General features: G+C 35.8%; 4 protein-coding genes across 8 annotated transcripts; 2 read left to right on the top strand and 2 right to left on the bottom strand.

The window, feature by feature from the left end:
* Nucleotides 1–1,981: 1,981 nt before the first annotated feature.
* On the bottom strand, nucleotides 1,982–2,742 carry LOC18994575 (late embryogenis abundant protein 2). Its single transcript, XM_006418237.2, has 2 exons — nucleotides 2,500–2,742; nucleotides 1,982–2,411 (listed from the first exon to the last, which is right to left on the bottom strand). Exons 1-2 carry the CDS (start codon nucleotides 2,571–2,573, stop codon nucleotides 2,192–2,194), a joined length of 294 nt encoding a protein of 97 aa, XP_006418300.1. The 5' UTR covers nucleotides 2,574–2,742; the 3' UTR covers nucleotides 1,982–2,191.
* Nucleotides 2,743–3,157: 415 nt separating this feature from the next.
* LOC18994574 (putative 60S ribosomal protein L22-1) lies at nucleotides 3,158–3,977 on the bottom strand. The gene is made up of 2 exons (XM_006418236.2): nucleotides 3,654–3,977; nucleotides 3,158–3,404 (listed from the first exon to the last, which is right to left on the bottom strand). The coding sequence occupies exons 1-2, from the start codon at nucleotides 3,890–3,892 to the stop codon at nucleotides 3,257–3,259; spliced, it is 387 nt and encodes a 128-aa protein (XP_006418299.1). The 5' UTR covers nucleotides 3,893–3,977; the 3' UTR covers nucleotides 3,158–3,256.
* A 1,165-nt stretch (nucleotides 3,978–5,142) lies between these two features.
* Nucleotides 5,143–8,346, top strand: LOC18994573 (serine/arginine-rich-splicing factor SR34). 4 transcript variants are annotated; one of them, XR_002898101.1, is made up of 15 exons: nucleotides 5,143–5,269; nucleotides 5,371–5,462; nucleotides 5,547–5,612; nucleotides 5,786–5,860; nucleotides 5,965–6,109; nucleotides 6,196–6,242; nucleotides 6,322–6,379; nucleotides 6,488–6,537; nucleotides 6,631–6,687; nucleotides 6,770–6,969; nucleotides 7,268–7,358; nucleotides 7,443–7,573; nucleotides 7,776–7,809; nucleotides 7,899–7,981; nucleotides 8,081–8,346. XR_002898101.1 is itself a non-coding variant. In XM_024153085.1 (13 exons), exons 2-13 carry the CDS (start codon nucleotides 5,376–5,378, stop codon nucleotides 8,082–8,084), a joined length of 906 nt encoding a protein of 301 aa, XP_024008853.1. In that variant the 5' UTR covers nucleotides 5,143–5,269; nucleotides 5,371–5,375; the 3' UTR covers nucleotides 8,085–8,346. The 4 variants fall into 4 exon arrangements, 1 of the variants encoding a protein (XP_024008853.1); XR_002898099.1 differs by having other exon boundaries at nucleotides 7,268–7,573; XR_002898100.1 differs by having other exon boundaries at nucleotides 5,169–5,269; nucleotides 5,375–5,462; nucleotides 7,268–7,573.
* Nucleotides 8,347–10,766: 2,420 nt separating this feature from the next.
* LOC18994572 (E3 ubiquitin-protein ligase BAH1) lies at nucleotides 10,767–13,142 on the top strand. 2 transcript variants are annotated; one of them, XM_024152757.1, is made up of 7 exons: nucleotides 10,767–11,146; nucleotides 11,257–11,504; nucleotides 11,587–11,850; nucleotides 12,115–12,252; nucleotides 12,351–12,409; nucleotides 12,619–12,744; nucleotides 13,046–13,142. In XM_024152757.1, the coding sequence occupies exons 1-6, from the start codon at nucleotides 10,957–10,959 to the stop codon at nucleotides 12,722–12,724; spliced, it is 1,005 nt and encodes a 334-aa protein (XP_024008525.1). In that variant the 5' UTR covers nucleotides 10,767–10,956; the 3' UTR covers nucleotides 12,725–12,744; nucleotides 13,046–13,142. The 2 variants fall into 2 exon arrangements, with proteins under 2 accessions (XP_024008525.1, XP_006418297.1); XM_006418234.2 differs by lacking the exon at nucleotides 13,046–13,142 and having other exon boundaries at nucleotides 12,619–12,915.
* The last annotated feature ends 383 nt before the right edge of the window (nucleotides 13,143–13,525 follow it).

Below are 13,525 nucleotides of genomic sequence, written 5' to 3'. Positions count from 1 at the left end.
AGAAATGTTAGATCTTTTCTATCTTTTTGATTTATTATGATTAGTGTGGGTTCTTAGCATAGACCTTTGGTATGTTAGACTTCAGGGAAGTGAGACAGTTTGATGAGTTTCTCTGGTTTAAGATGAATCAAAGATGGGATTTTTTATCAGAGATCAGCGAGTTGTTAATTTCATTGAGTAATGGCTCGGGCTTCTCTATCACTGTCATGATCGCATCTTCTTCATCATAGAATTCGATATGGATAATATCCTCCATTGAAGTTATCAGGAATCAAACATGAACATGAACACGAGTTTGAAATGTATTATTGAACTTACAGTGATTGGGAATTCATTTCTTGTGTAAGCTCTGAATTTGTTTGTTGGAAATAGTAATTTTGATGGTGAAGAAGTAGTTGAGATCGTTTTTTTTGTTTTGCGTACATTTTTATCAAGGGGAGAAAGTTCTGATTCATTGAAACTATAGATGTATTCAGCCGATCTCAGTTGAACCAGATCTTGGGTTGAAGAAGAGTCTCAACTTTGGGGTCTGAATTCGGGTTCAGAAACGGTTTAGTTTTGGTTACTAGTGACACATATACACACAAAACCGGTTTTGGTAAACAGGCTCGGACCCGATCTAGAGTTGGTAGCTCGACCCATATGCACATAACTGGTTTTGGTATACGGTTAAGATTCTGGCCATTTTTTTCGTTAGATAAAAATTCTGGCCCGTCTGTACATGACCAATCCAGCGGAAATGCCTCACACGATACATCGCTCGAATTTCGTCAGACTTTTCCTTTATCGGTCTTAAAAATCCGTAGCACTGTCGTTTTATATTCACCTATATGTCAAAAAGGTAACTCCGAAAATATTTATCTAAATTGGCTTGTGAAGAAATGCTAGTTCTGATACATAGTTTCTTTTATTTTCTTTCGAATGAAGATGTTTATTGGATTGATGATTTTAGGGGGACCCTTTGGAAATTGGCATTGACATGTGTGTTTTCTCATATTAAAAAAAGATCTGATTGTGATGGAAAAAAACCCGATATTTTTGTTAGCCTAAGAAACGCAATTTAGTTGCAACTGTGAGGTTACAAAGTATCCTTATGTCGTTTTTGCAAATTGGCCGTTGGGATTTAGTATGAGCCACTTCATCTCAACCATTAACACGGAAGTTATGTGGGCTTCTTAATACTCAAAAGTAAATTTCTGAGGCTCACAAGTAAGAGCTTCTCGTCTTCTTATTATTTTATTTACTTCTGAGCCTCAGAACTAGCATTAACATGAGATATTACTTATTTTTATGATCAACATTTCCCCTACTGCAACATGGCTTGCTACGTGGTTGAATCCTCTATGACTTTGATTTGTTAGCGTTAATAAAAAAAGAAAAATCTAAACACGACATATTTTTGTAAATATTATTGTTTGACGTTTTTTTTTTATACATAACTAGACGGTCCTGGTCCTGAATTAATCAACAAATCGATACAGATTACGGAAAGAAATAACAGAATACTTGTGGTTGCTAGAAAAAAATACACACATTATTTGTGGCTAAATATTGGGACTCAAGAATTCGTACTGACCAGATTATATTTATTATTCATAATCTTATGAAAACCAAACTAAGCACATAGTAAGGAGTAAGGACCAATTTTTCGTTTTCAGCTGTTGACATCAAAGTTTGACTAATATATAGTTAACTAAATAACTACCACGATATCGAGTACTCATAAGAAACGAACTAATACGGTTGTGATCTTACAAATATTGTTTATACTAATTAAGATGATTTTAGAGCGTTTAAGTCCGTTTTCTGTCATTTGAATATAGATATAATTAATGTCATTCAATGGTTTTTCAGTCAATTAGTTTCTACTTCCGTTTAATAATTTTATCCAACGTTTTACCACAATTTATACCAATTGGAGTTTCTAGTTTTTCTTTGTTGGTCATGACTTATTATGACCCATAGTAAAAATTCATAAATCATAGCAGTATCATACATGATTACATGGAAAGCTTTTATTTAAAACTTATATTAGGATAGATCCAACGATTATTACAAAAATCGCAACAGAATAAGATGGAGTTCACCAGCAAAGGATCATAACCGTTTCCTAATCCTCCCCTTAAAACATATCATTAAACAACATTAATATGATTAATCAAAAAGCGTTTTATATTAAAAAAAACTTAGTTTATTGCTTGTTGTTCAAGAGAACAGCTCGTAGCTCCGCCGGGTCGATCTCCTCAGAAACGGTTTCGGGTCTGTAGTAACCGGTTTTAGGATCTGGGACCCACGGCGCCTTCTCGCTTGACTCTTGCCCGACGTTATTCTTCATCACCGCGGCAGAAGCGGCTCCACCGCTCGAAACGCTCCCCTGCAACGTTGTATTGGCTGCGACGGCGAACCCTCGTCTGAAGCGAACCGAAAACGTCACCGTTTGTAAAAGCGACTAGAAAACAGAGCAATACATACGTTTTGCACAAAATGAAGGAGTTTTACCTGAAAATGGCGTTGGAGAACTCCTCGGCGACGAAGACGGAGAGGATATTAGCGTTAGAGAGAGAGCGAGCCATTGTGGTTATGGGAGAGGTTCTCAGGTTCTTGTTCGCCGCAGCAGAAGAAGAGATATTCTGATGACTGATATTTTACTTGGCAACGAGATCGAAGAAACTTGGGGGCCTCTCTCTCTCTCTTGATTGAAGTTTCAAAATGCTCTGTGGGATGAGAAGGAAGAGAGAGAGGAGAGGTTTATATAGAGGAAGGAGAGAAGAGCAGAGGAATGGCTGCGTCAATTTAGGCTTTTCACCCTTTTGTTTTTCTGTTTCCTTTTCAATTTAACTGGGTTTAGGGTTTTCAAAATGAAGTTAACATTTTGTAACTTGTAAGCTTGTAATGTTGTTCTGTTATGTAATTTGGTCGTTTTTTGTTATGGCTGGTAAAAAAGGTAAAACGTCGTTTTTGTTATCTAATTAGGAAATTCTTAAAATATATCAAAATGGCAACAGCTAAATTCTTGTAAGTTAAAAATTAGAATTAATAAAAATGATACAACCTTGAGGTGTATTAAAAAAAGAAGATATTTCTCCGAAATTGAGTCGCATCAAACAAAACATTTGCCGAACCAACATGGGGAAACAAATTACCGGTTCCAATTGAGTGGTTATCAAGTGATATCGTCATCATTTCTTGGTTAAATTAGAAAAAAAAATCTCGGCTACTCTAGTAAGTAATTAAAAGAAATGAAGAAGAAGAGTGCTTAATCTTCATCCTCACCAGCTGCCTCGTCTTCGATGTTGAAGTATCTAAGCTCATACAAGTTCCTGTCTTTGTTCGATGCAATCACGCGGAGCCAGTCACGGATATTGTACTTCTTCAGATGCTTCTTGGTAAGATACTTCAGGTATCTGATTTCATATCAAACACCCGGATTCCAGAAAATTCAAAAAAAAATCGGGTTACATATCCATGATCATTCCAAAAGCTAATCATCGAATTAAAAAAAGTAACGGATTTTACGCAAATTATTCATCACAGCAAAGACATTACACTCAATTTAAGTTGGTTCAGGCGAAATCAATGTCTGCAGAAACCTAAAGAATGAGAATTGATGACAGCCAAAAGGGTTACAAAATCGAAGAGAAAAGGGAATGTACCGTTTGGAGAAATTGGAATGGGCGGTGACGGTGATCTTTCCATGGTCTCGTGTAATGGAAACGGAGTCACCAAGAGCACCGGGTTTACCTCCGACCTTGATTCGTTCTTGAAGAAACTTCTCAAGCGTAGCGATCTCCATGATCTTATCATCTACTGGTTTAGAGCAGTCTATCACGAACGCCGCTCCTTTCTTCTTCGCACCAGCTCCGCTCGATTTCACTGCCACTCCTCGAGCCATCTCTGTACAGAAGAAACTGTAACGAAGGAATGACCACAAGTCCCAAGGCTAGAGAGAGAGAAACGTGATATGAAGGGCGCCTGTCCGTATTACGGTTTAGGGTTTAGTGGCGATATTCTAAACGGACATTTATATGCTAATGGGCCATTCTAATGGGCCAAGTTCATTGGGCTAGTATCGCATTTCATTCTGTTTTGATCTTTTTATAAATTCCTACTATACCAATTCCTACTATGAAAAAACTAGAAACAAATTGTGATTTCTCCGGAACTAATCCGCCAATAGAACAAAATAATCTAGCTACAGAATCAAAGAGGATTTACCTTCTCTCTAAGCTACTTTCTCTGTTACGACATCAATTTTTAACTAAAAATCAAGAATTTGTACAAAATACGCATCCTTAAACCAAATTCGCAAATTTGCAACAAATTTACAATTACAAGAAAACAATATTGAAAGAAAGAATATGCCTGAAAAGAATTAAAAAAATTTACAAATGAGTAAAGAAAACACTAATTGGACCTAAGTCCACGGGGCACGATTCTTCTCGCCGGCAAATCGACCATTTGGAATGAGAACTTTTCGTGTTCGATCTCATCGGACGAGTACTCTACCAATTATACCTCATCTCGTCCTGTTTTATATCAATTTTGCACATTTTATTTATGTTTCAAATCATGTTCATTTATGTTTGTCTTGTAAATTTATTATCTTATTTCAAATATTGCATCAACATAGTTTTTATATAAATACAAAAAATTTTAAAATTTTTTTTCATATAAAACAAAATATATAATAATTAAATAAATAAATGATTAATGCCTAGGTTTCGTTAATCCCTGTTTAATCTGGCTAGGCGTTAGTTCTTATTGAAGACCTAATTATCGTCTAATATTATTTTTTTGAACATTGTTATGGGTTTTAGAGATAGTGATTTTCGAAAGAGACTGTATGAATTTAACTCAAATTGTCAATGGAAAAGACAAGTACTTCACTAGACACAATGGATATACACAATGGATGTGAAATATCCAGATAGGCAAGTAGATTCAAGACTTCTTTCGAATAAGTGCCGCGTCATTGCCCTAAACCAGCTCACTCTTTGGCAAAACACATCTTACAAAACATCTCTTTTACTCTACTTGTATTTACTACTTGATTAAATATAAAAACTGTTTTCGTCGGGAAAAAACAAATGATGGTGTAATATATTACAGCTTTTTAACAACTTTAAAAAAACAGAGGCTCACGTGATGCTCTGCTTACTGTACCACCACTCCTATTAACTTACGGATTTCATTAACTTATCGCCAACTACGGAAACCCTAATTCCCAAAATTCGGAGCTGACAAGCGCACATCTCAAATCGACCAACAGGTTACTTCTCTTCGAGGGTTTTGGTTTTTCCTTATATCTCACAGGCCTTTGTGTTTGAACGTGTGTCTTAACTGCCGAGTTGTGTTTTATATTGATACAAGGAAGAATGAGCAGCCGCTCGAGTAGAACTGTGTACGTTGGAAACCTTCCCGGCGATATCCGCGAGAGAGAGGTTGAAGATTTGTTCAGTAAGGTAAATGAGCCGTTTTAATTCTCTAGTTATGAACCTTTGTTTCCCTCAAACTCAATATTTTGTTCTTCCATTCCATTCTTGCAGTATGGACCTGTTGTTCAAATTGATTTAAAGGTCCCGCCAAGGCCTCCTGGCTATGCATTCGTAGAGGTCAGCTCTTACCGACCATTTCTCTGACTCTTTATTCTTGCAATAATAACATGTGTTGTTTTATGGTCTGGTTCTCGATGTTACAGTTTAATGATTCAAGAATGTGGACTTGTTCTTACTTTTGAGGCACCGCTTCCCATCTGCTATAAATGCTATAATCTGCTTCTGTTTAGTTTGATGATGCTCGGGATGCTGAAGATGCTATTCATGGTCGGGATGGTTACGACTTTGATGGTCATCGATTACGGGTTCGTTCTCAATTAAATTGCCGATTTTTTTTCAACACTACGCTTGCGCGTTTTCAGATTGATTGGTTTCCAATCAAATTCAATCAAAATGTTGATCTTTTTAGGTGGAACTAGCGCATGGTGGGAGGCGTTCAACAGATGATGCTCGGAGTGGTTACAATGGTGGTGGCCGTGGTGGTGGTCGTGGCGGCGGCGGTGGTGATGGTGGTAGTCGTGGACGTGGGCCATCTAGGAGATCAGAGTTTCGTGGTATGTATTCATATAGCTAGCATTATTATCCTGTACCAAAGTTGTAGGACTAAGCTCTAATTCTTTTGATTTTATTTGGACCACAGTTCTGGTGACAGGCTTGCCTTCATCAGCTTCTTGGCAAGATCTCAAGGTGAGTACACAGCAGTGGACAAGCTCCTCAGTTTCCCGTCTTATATCATCAAAGGTTTCTGAATTCAATTTTACTCTAGGATCACATGCGTAAAGGAGGGGATGTATGTTTCTCGCAAGTGTACCGTGATGGTAGAGGTAAGTGTGGCCGTGTATTACTTCAAATATGTGTCTCAGCTCGCTTGTAAACTTGTGCAACTAAATCAAGTTGAAAAATTCAAAATCTTGAACATTCTGTTTTTGTAGGTACAACTGGAGTTGTGGATTACACCTGTTACGAGGACATGAAGTATGCGGTGAGATATCTTCCCTGTTTTTGTCCTGTGGTTGAGAGTTTCTTATACTCATCATTAATTATTCATAAGCTCTTACTCTTTCATTTTCCCCAGGTGAAAAAGCTTGACGACACCGAGTTTCGAAACGCGTTTTCCCATGGACACATTCGGGTTCGTTAAAGCTTGAGGTTTTTTTTTGTGAATCGTATACTTTTCAGTGTTGCGTCTAATTTATTTTATAATGTCTATGTAGGTCAGAGAATATGATTCAAGGAAGGATTCTAGGAGCCCTAGCCGGGGAAGATCCTATTCTAGGAGTCGTAGCCGCAGCCGTGGACGGAGCCTGAGCCGAAGCAGGAGTCCAAAGGCAAAGTCTTCACGTAGGTCGCCTGCAAAATCTGCATCAAGATTTCCTCGCTCTCGCTCGAAGTCAAGGTCACAGTCTCCAAGAAGGTATTGATTTTCTTACTTTTTGAAGATGCATCAGATAACATTTCTTAGTCAGTTGTTAAATTTATGATAATCTGATTAAAAACGTCATTGTTTATGACTTCAAGTCCTTGTTGATTAGAAGGTAATGGTTTAATCTTGTTTTTGGTGCCCACCACTGGACAGCCAGCATCGTCTTCTTATTTTCATGTAATATTTGGTTGGGATATGCGAGATTTAGATTAGTCTTGCATTTTGTTATAATTGCATTTTTTTAGTCTGCTCTTTGATTTCCTGAGAAGAAAATGGTTTTGTTTCATAGATATGGACATACATACATGCAATCGACTAAAAAATGGGAATTAATATCTGGATGGAATTTCTTGGTTGTTCACAAGTTTTTCGACTCTGAGGTATGGGGAAGCTTTTTGGAATCGAGACTTTGCTTTTCCTGGCTTTCTCATAATATAGTATTCACTAATTTCCGTTACTGCTAGATGGATAACACTGAGACATTGGATCGCAATATTATATAACGGATTTCGGTAAAACTAAAATGCCCGATGGATGATGACAATATGGAATCTGGGTTCTCGTGGGACGTCCATGGCACATTTTACTACAGAAGGTTGTTTGACCGCATGGTTTAGAAAAATCTTTGTCCTCTGTCTTAACTAAGTTGCAGCGTAGGTTTGGTTTAATTTGCTTCTAGTTTTTTGCAACTTCTTGATCTCTGTGAGATGGAAGAGGGATCAATGATCTTGGTGAACGGTATTAAACAGCACATGTTTGGATTTTTGAATTTGGTTTGTTTTCTTGGACTCTTGCAGATCTCGTTCAAGATCAAGATCTCCTCTACCGTCTGTGAGTAACAAGATCCACCTCTTTTAGTACTATCACATTGTGTTTATGTGTTACACTGTATGTTATCTTAATAAGTTTTGTTTTTGTAGCTTCAGAAGGAAGCAAGCAAGAGCCCTAGCAAGCCAAGCCCAGCCAAGAGCCCTATCCGCAGCAGGAGCAGGAGTCCAATACCGTATGTATATATATATTTTCTCTCTTAGAAATAAATATTGCAATCTTTTCTTAAACCTCTGTAGAGAACAATCTGGTCTGAAAACACTTGTTTTTGCAGGTAAAATTGTGAGATCCACAGGGGGAAAAAGGAGTTAAGGACATCTTTGGCATTCTACTTCTCCTGAAAAAAGCTGGAAAATTTTATACATTTGCTTTCAGAAGTTATCATATGTTAAGGGTTATTTGTACTGAAGAAGATGAGACAAAGTCTGTATCCTGGTGGTAAATCACACTGTTGATGATTGTTTTGTAATAGTCTTGACATTAAAAGATCTTTTAGTTTTTGCCTTTTGGCGATGTTTCTATTGAAGATATCGTTCCTGACATTCTTTGCTTAGTTGATTAAAAAGCTCTCTTACTAGCTTCAAAACGTGGTCGTTTTCTGTAACAACATTTTTCAATCTCCTCTCATCTGTCTTCTGCCTCTGTTTTAGAAGAAGGGGCCACATGTTAGTCACATCTGGTCTGATTTCTCCAACTTTTACTCTCCTCTCATCTGTCTCCAACTGTTACACTCCTTGTTTTTCTGACTAATATCTGCATTATAGGGGTACACTCTCGTTGCTAAACCAGAAATCATACAAAGAGTAGTTATGAGCAGCTCGTTCTATAATATATTGGCTAATTAGGACACTTAATGGGCCTCTTTATTGAAAACTCTATGTCTTTCAGATAAAAAATTAAAGCTAGCTTTAGCTTGTTGACCTTATTATTGCGTAGGGAGTTACGCTTTCGTATAAAAGCCATAATAAGACCTAATTCCTAGGTGTCTTTTGCATTTCATTCACGCAAGAAACGAATACGATGCTTTCTCGTCGAATCCAAAATTCATCAGATTTTCTCTAGTTGTTTATTACACATTGTTCTTTTTTTTAACAGCATTACACATTGTTCATTGTTGTATTTTATTTAGAAATTCTAAACTTACGTAATATATGCTAAGTTACTACTAACATTGTAATACGAAAATCTTTGACTACCTTCTATATGGTTCCTCTTTTAAAAATTTCAATCGCACTGGCCACTGGGCCTAAAATGTTACACAACCAGTCGAATTGAATTATAAAACAAAGAGCACTTGAGCAATAAATTAATGGTGTTTCTCTTATGAATAAACTTTTTGACGATATTTTAGAATATCCGATAAATAATGATACTTTTTACAATAAATAACATTTCAAATTTTTTATACTTTTTGCAATTGTCCCAAATGAAATTCGCTAATATATGTTGGCGGTTTCCATTAGATATCATCTCTTTAGTCACTGCAAAAAAAAATTAATTGTTAAAGAGTCACTACAATACAAATTTCACATTATGGAATGAGCTTAGATACAAGAATGAACTATGTATCTGGATAGAAACGTTCAAACCAAGAAGATAAGCCAGATGAAAAATCATGATATTATGTCTTCACATTACCTCATTATGTTGACATGTAGTACGAAATATGATTCATATAGCTCTCTGTCAAACATTTAAATTGCGAGGTTTTAGTACAACACTCAACCCATAAAATAAAGAAGAACTGGTTAAATAAAGTTGAAGTTAATTTGTCTTTGTCACTTGAGCTTCTTCTTTGAAGTTTTTAATAAGCAAAAGAGCATATATATCCCTCTTACATTTGTTTGTAAAATAGAAAGGAATCACATTCTTTGAGGGGGGAAAAATTGTTTAGAGTTAGAAAAGAATGTGAATAATAAAAATCGAAGCAAATTAATCTAAAATGAGAAAAATAAAAAAAATTGTAACATGAGAAACTGTGGATAGTGGTGGTGATTGGTGAGTGAATAATAATAACAAGTGGACAAAAAGTTAAAAGAAACAAAAATGCCCGGCTTAAAAATGATAAAGCAAGTTTTCGTGGCGAAATCAAAATCAATCTAAAACTTCCAAGAAATTATATTATATCCTTATTATTATCAATAAGTTTCTAATTTGACTTATTGACCCCAAACTTCCAAAAAAAAAAGTTTCTAATTTGACCCCACCAACAAGAAAAACCTTCAAAGCGTAAGGCCCTTTGTGTTTGTGGTGGCATCTTTATCCATGTTACACATGGATAATGAATATATAATATAAATATATAATATATATGTATATATATATTAAGTTTTTTTTTTGTTTCAACTACTTATATCACAGAATTAAAGTTCATAAATTTGTCAATTCTAAACAATTACATTTTTTTTTACAACAAACAATTACAATTAGTTTATACAGATAAACAGTAGAATTTACAAGAAGAGACACATTTTAGAAGTAAAAAATAAAGTAAAAGAATGACACTAGCTGTTAAAAGGTAAAATATCCCACAGACATTTTATAGTCTATAATTTACATCTTAAGAAAATATAGTATAGTTTATATATCTGCTGACTAAATTTCACAAAACATAAAAAATTCATGACTAGAATAACTTCAACGAATCGGATACCTCTAAACTTCGAATCCAGACTTTCGCATCCACGCAGCATTAAGAAATAGATCGAATGTGATGTGTATTGAATGTGTATATATTTACATTGTCGCAACGATACATCCAACAAAATTAAAGAAGTAATTGAAATTGAAATCCACCAATAGTCAAGCTTTTCGTAGAGTTAATAAATATATTCTCCATTAACTCCATAACAAATATCACCTTTTAACGAGATATGTTCCCAAAAAAATACATTTTGACTTTTACTTTCTTCTTTTCTTTTTTCACAAGTTGTTTTCAGCCGACCTCACCAGCTTCTTCGTCTTCTTCCGCTGTTCATAAATACGTTTCTGTTCCTTTTTTTGGTTTTATAGTAAAGCCAACACGAGACGCAAGAGAAAGAGAGAAGAAAAAGAAACTCATCGAATTTGTTGATGGTCATCTAAATTTATTACCTTTTCTTGTTTTATCGATTTTGATATTCACGCTATTTCCATCGAGGAATTGTGAAAATGAAGTTCTGTAAGAAGTATGAGGAGTACATGCAAGGACAGAAGGAGAAGAAGAATCTACCTGGTGTTGGGTTCAAGAAGCTCAAGAAGATTCTCAAGAAATGCAGAAGAGATCATGCTCCTTCTCGTATTGCTTTCAACGAATCCATCAATCAACAACATGGCAACAATTGTCCTCGTGAATGCACAGGTACTGTTCGACATAATTCCCCTTAGAATCCCTTTTTTTTTCTTTTCAAGAATTAAATCAATTAAAATAAAAAAACAGAGGATGCTTATTTGTCGGAATTGTTTTTGCAGTTTGTGATGGAAATTTTTTCCCGGAGCTTCTGAAGGAAATGGAAGATGTTGTAGGATGGTTTAACGAGAATGCTCAGAAGCTTCTTGAGTTACATTTAGCTTCTGGTTTCAAAAAGTGTCTTACTTGGTTCAAAGGCAATAACCGGAAAAAGAACCATCTTGGTTTGATCCAAGAAGGCAAAGACTTGGTTAACTACGCCCTCATCAATGCCGTTGCCATTAGAAAAATCCTCAAGAAATACGACAAGGTGATTTATCTAAACCGCTTGTAAATCTTGTGAACACTTAGTTAGTCGAATCTGTATATATTTGCATCTTGCTGTCCTGCAGATTCACGAGTCTAGGCAAGGACAAGCGTTTAAGACGCAGGTCCAGAAAATGCGAATCGAGATCCTTCAATCACCATGGCTCTGCGAGCTTATGGCGTTTCACATCAATCTGAAAGAATCCCAGAAGGAATCTGGAGGTGTTTTGGCTTCTCCTGCACTGTTTGATGGTTGCTCTTTGACATTCGATGATGGGAAGCCTTTACTTTCCTGCGAGCTCTCTGATTCTGTAAAAGTTGACATTGACTTGACTTGTTCAATATGCCTGGTAAGCAACTTCAAATGAATCTCAATGTCAAAAACTATTAGTTGACTTAGTAGTGATCTGGAATATAGAAGAAAGTATCCGCCTATAATGATAAAGTCTTAGCTTTCTTGTGTCAAAGTGCTATTCCACTCTCCCATTTCAAAGACCAAGTCTTTTTTTAGTATCTGATTGAAAGAATCTTGTCCGAAATATGAATCTCTTTTAAATGAAATGTTATGAAAAAGTCTTCAACTTACGGGGTACAATTGATGGGGAAAAAAACAGGACACGGTGTTTGATCCGATATCTCTAACCTGCGGGCACATATATTGCTACATGTGTGCTTGTTCTGCTGCATCAGTAAGCGTAGTCGATGGCTTGAAAACCGCAGACCCGTCTGAAAAATGCCCGCTTTGCCGTGAGGTTAGACCCATTCTTCACCGCTGATTACAACTTTATTGATATGCTAATCTTGCATGTTTCGTGCTCTTAACCCTTGCATTTCTCCCACACGGTACCAGGTTTGTGTTTATAAAGGTGCTGTTCACTTGGACGAGCTCGGTATCTTACTTAAGCGAAGGTAAATATATATACAGTACAACCAATCTCCTCCATATTAAATAGTCTTTGAAACCTGTCTTTCAAGTTTTGAGGGTATTTGTGTCTCTTGGTTTCAAGTTTTGAGGGTATTTGTGTCTCTTGGTCTAAACAAGTTTTGAGATTGATTTTGGAGATAACTATAAGGAGGAGGACTATGTTACAAATTTTTAAAACCTGTAATACATGCAGCTGCCGAGAGTATTGGGAAGAGAGGCGTAAAACGGAAAGAGCAGAAAGGTTAAAGCAAGCGAAGGAGTATTGGGACTATCAATGCCGAAGCTTCACTGGAATATAATTTGGTTTGTGGCTTCTCAAGTGAGATATCAATACTTGAAGATTCTTGGTTTTTGACTATAAGTTTAATAAAATAACTCTGTCTTGATTGTAATTTGATTTACTCTCTGAGCGTTTGTTTGCTTACACCGATTTTGTTTGTGAAAAATTGAAGAACTCTTAAACATTCTATGGTATATTTAAGTTAGCATATGTTAAACAACTCTCAAGAAAAGAAATCCGAGATTCTCGATTTATAAAAAAACTTTGATACCAATTGTGTTCTTCTTTCTGCCTCCTGTTAGTTTCACAATCTTGTTAAATAATGGATTTTGCTTTTCAGCTGCAGAGAACAAGCAGAAATTCGCTCAGCAAATGGAAGAAATTTCCAACAACATGGGCGTGAGTTTTTGTATGCTAAATTTATCCCAACTTTCAATCTAGGGGTCTCTTTTTGTGTATATAAAAATCTTGAATGTAATAAGCTTATTAACTAAACAGCCGATGATATTCTGAGTCTCTCTACTTAATGTTTTGGGAATAGTATATCAAAATATTAATTATCTTTAATTTGTGTGAAAATAGATTTGCTATCGACACATTAATTAAAGCTACTGGACGACTAAGAAGATATATATGTTAAAAAAAAAGGTTCCCATATATGTAAGCTTAAGAAAAAAGAAAAGTTGCCAATTATTTTAAGCTTGTATGTTGTAGTTTGTAACAAAACTGCCATAATTGGGGTTCGGGTTCGTATTTGAAAGTAGGTGTGGTGAGAGTTATAAACGAATAACAATAAAAATGGCCGTAGTAGTTATGAATG

This window comes from Eutrema salsugineum, unplaced genomic scaffold, assembly GCF_000478725.1.
Source record: "Eutrema salsugineum unplaced genomic scaffold, Eutsalg1_0 scaffold_5, whole genome shotgun sequence".
NCBI lineage: Eukaryota > Viridiplantae > Streptophyta > Magnoliopsida > Brassicales > Brassicaceae > Eutrema > Eutrema salsugineum.
The sequence above is the reverse complement of the archived record's forward strand: the minus strand, read 5'-3'. Positions and strand labels throughout refer to the sequence as shown.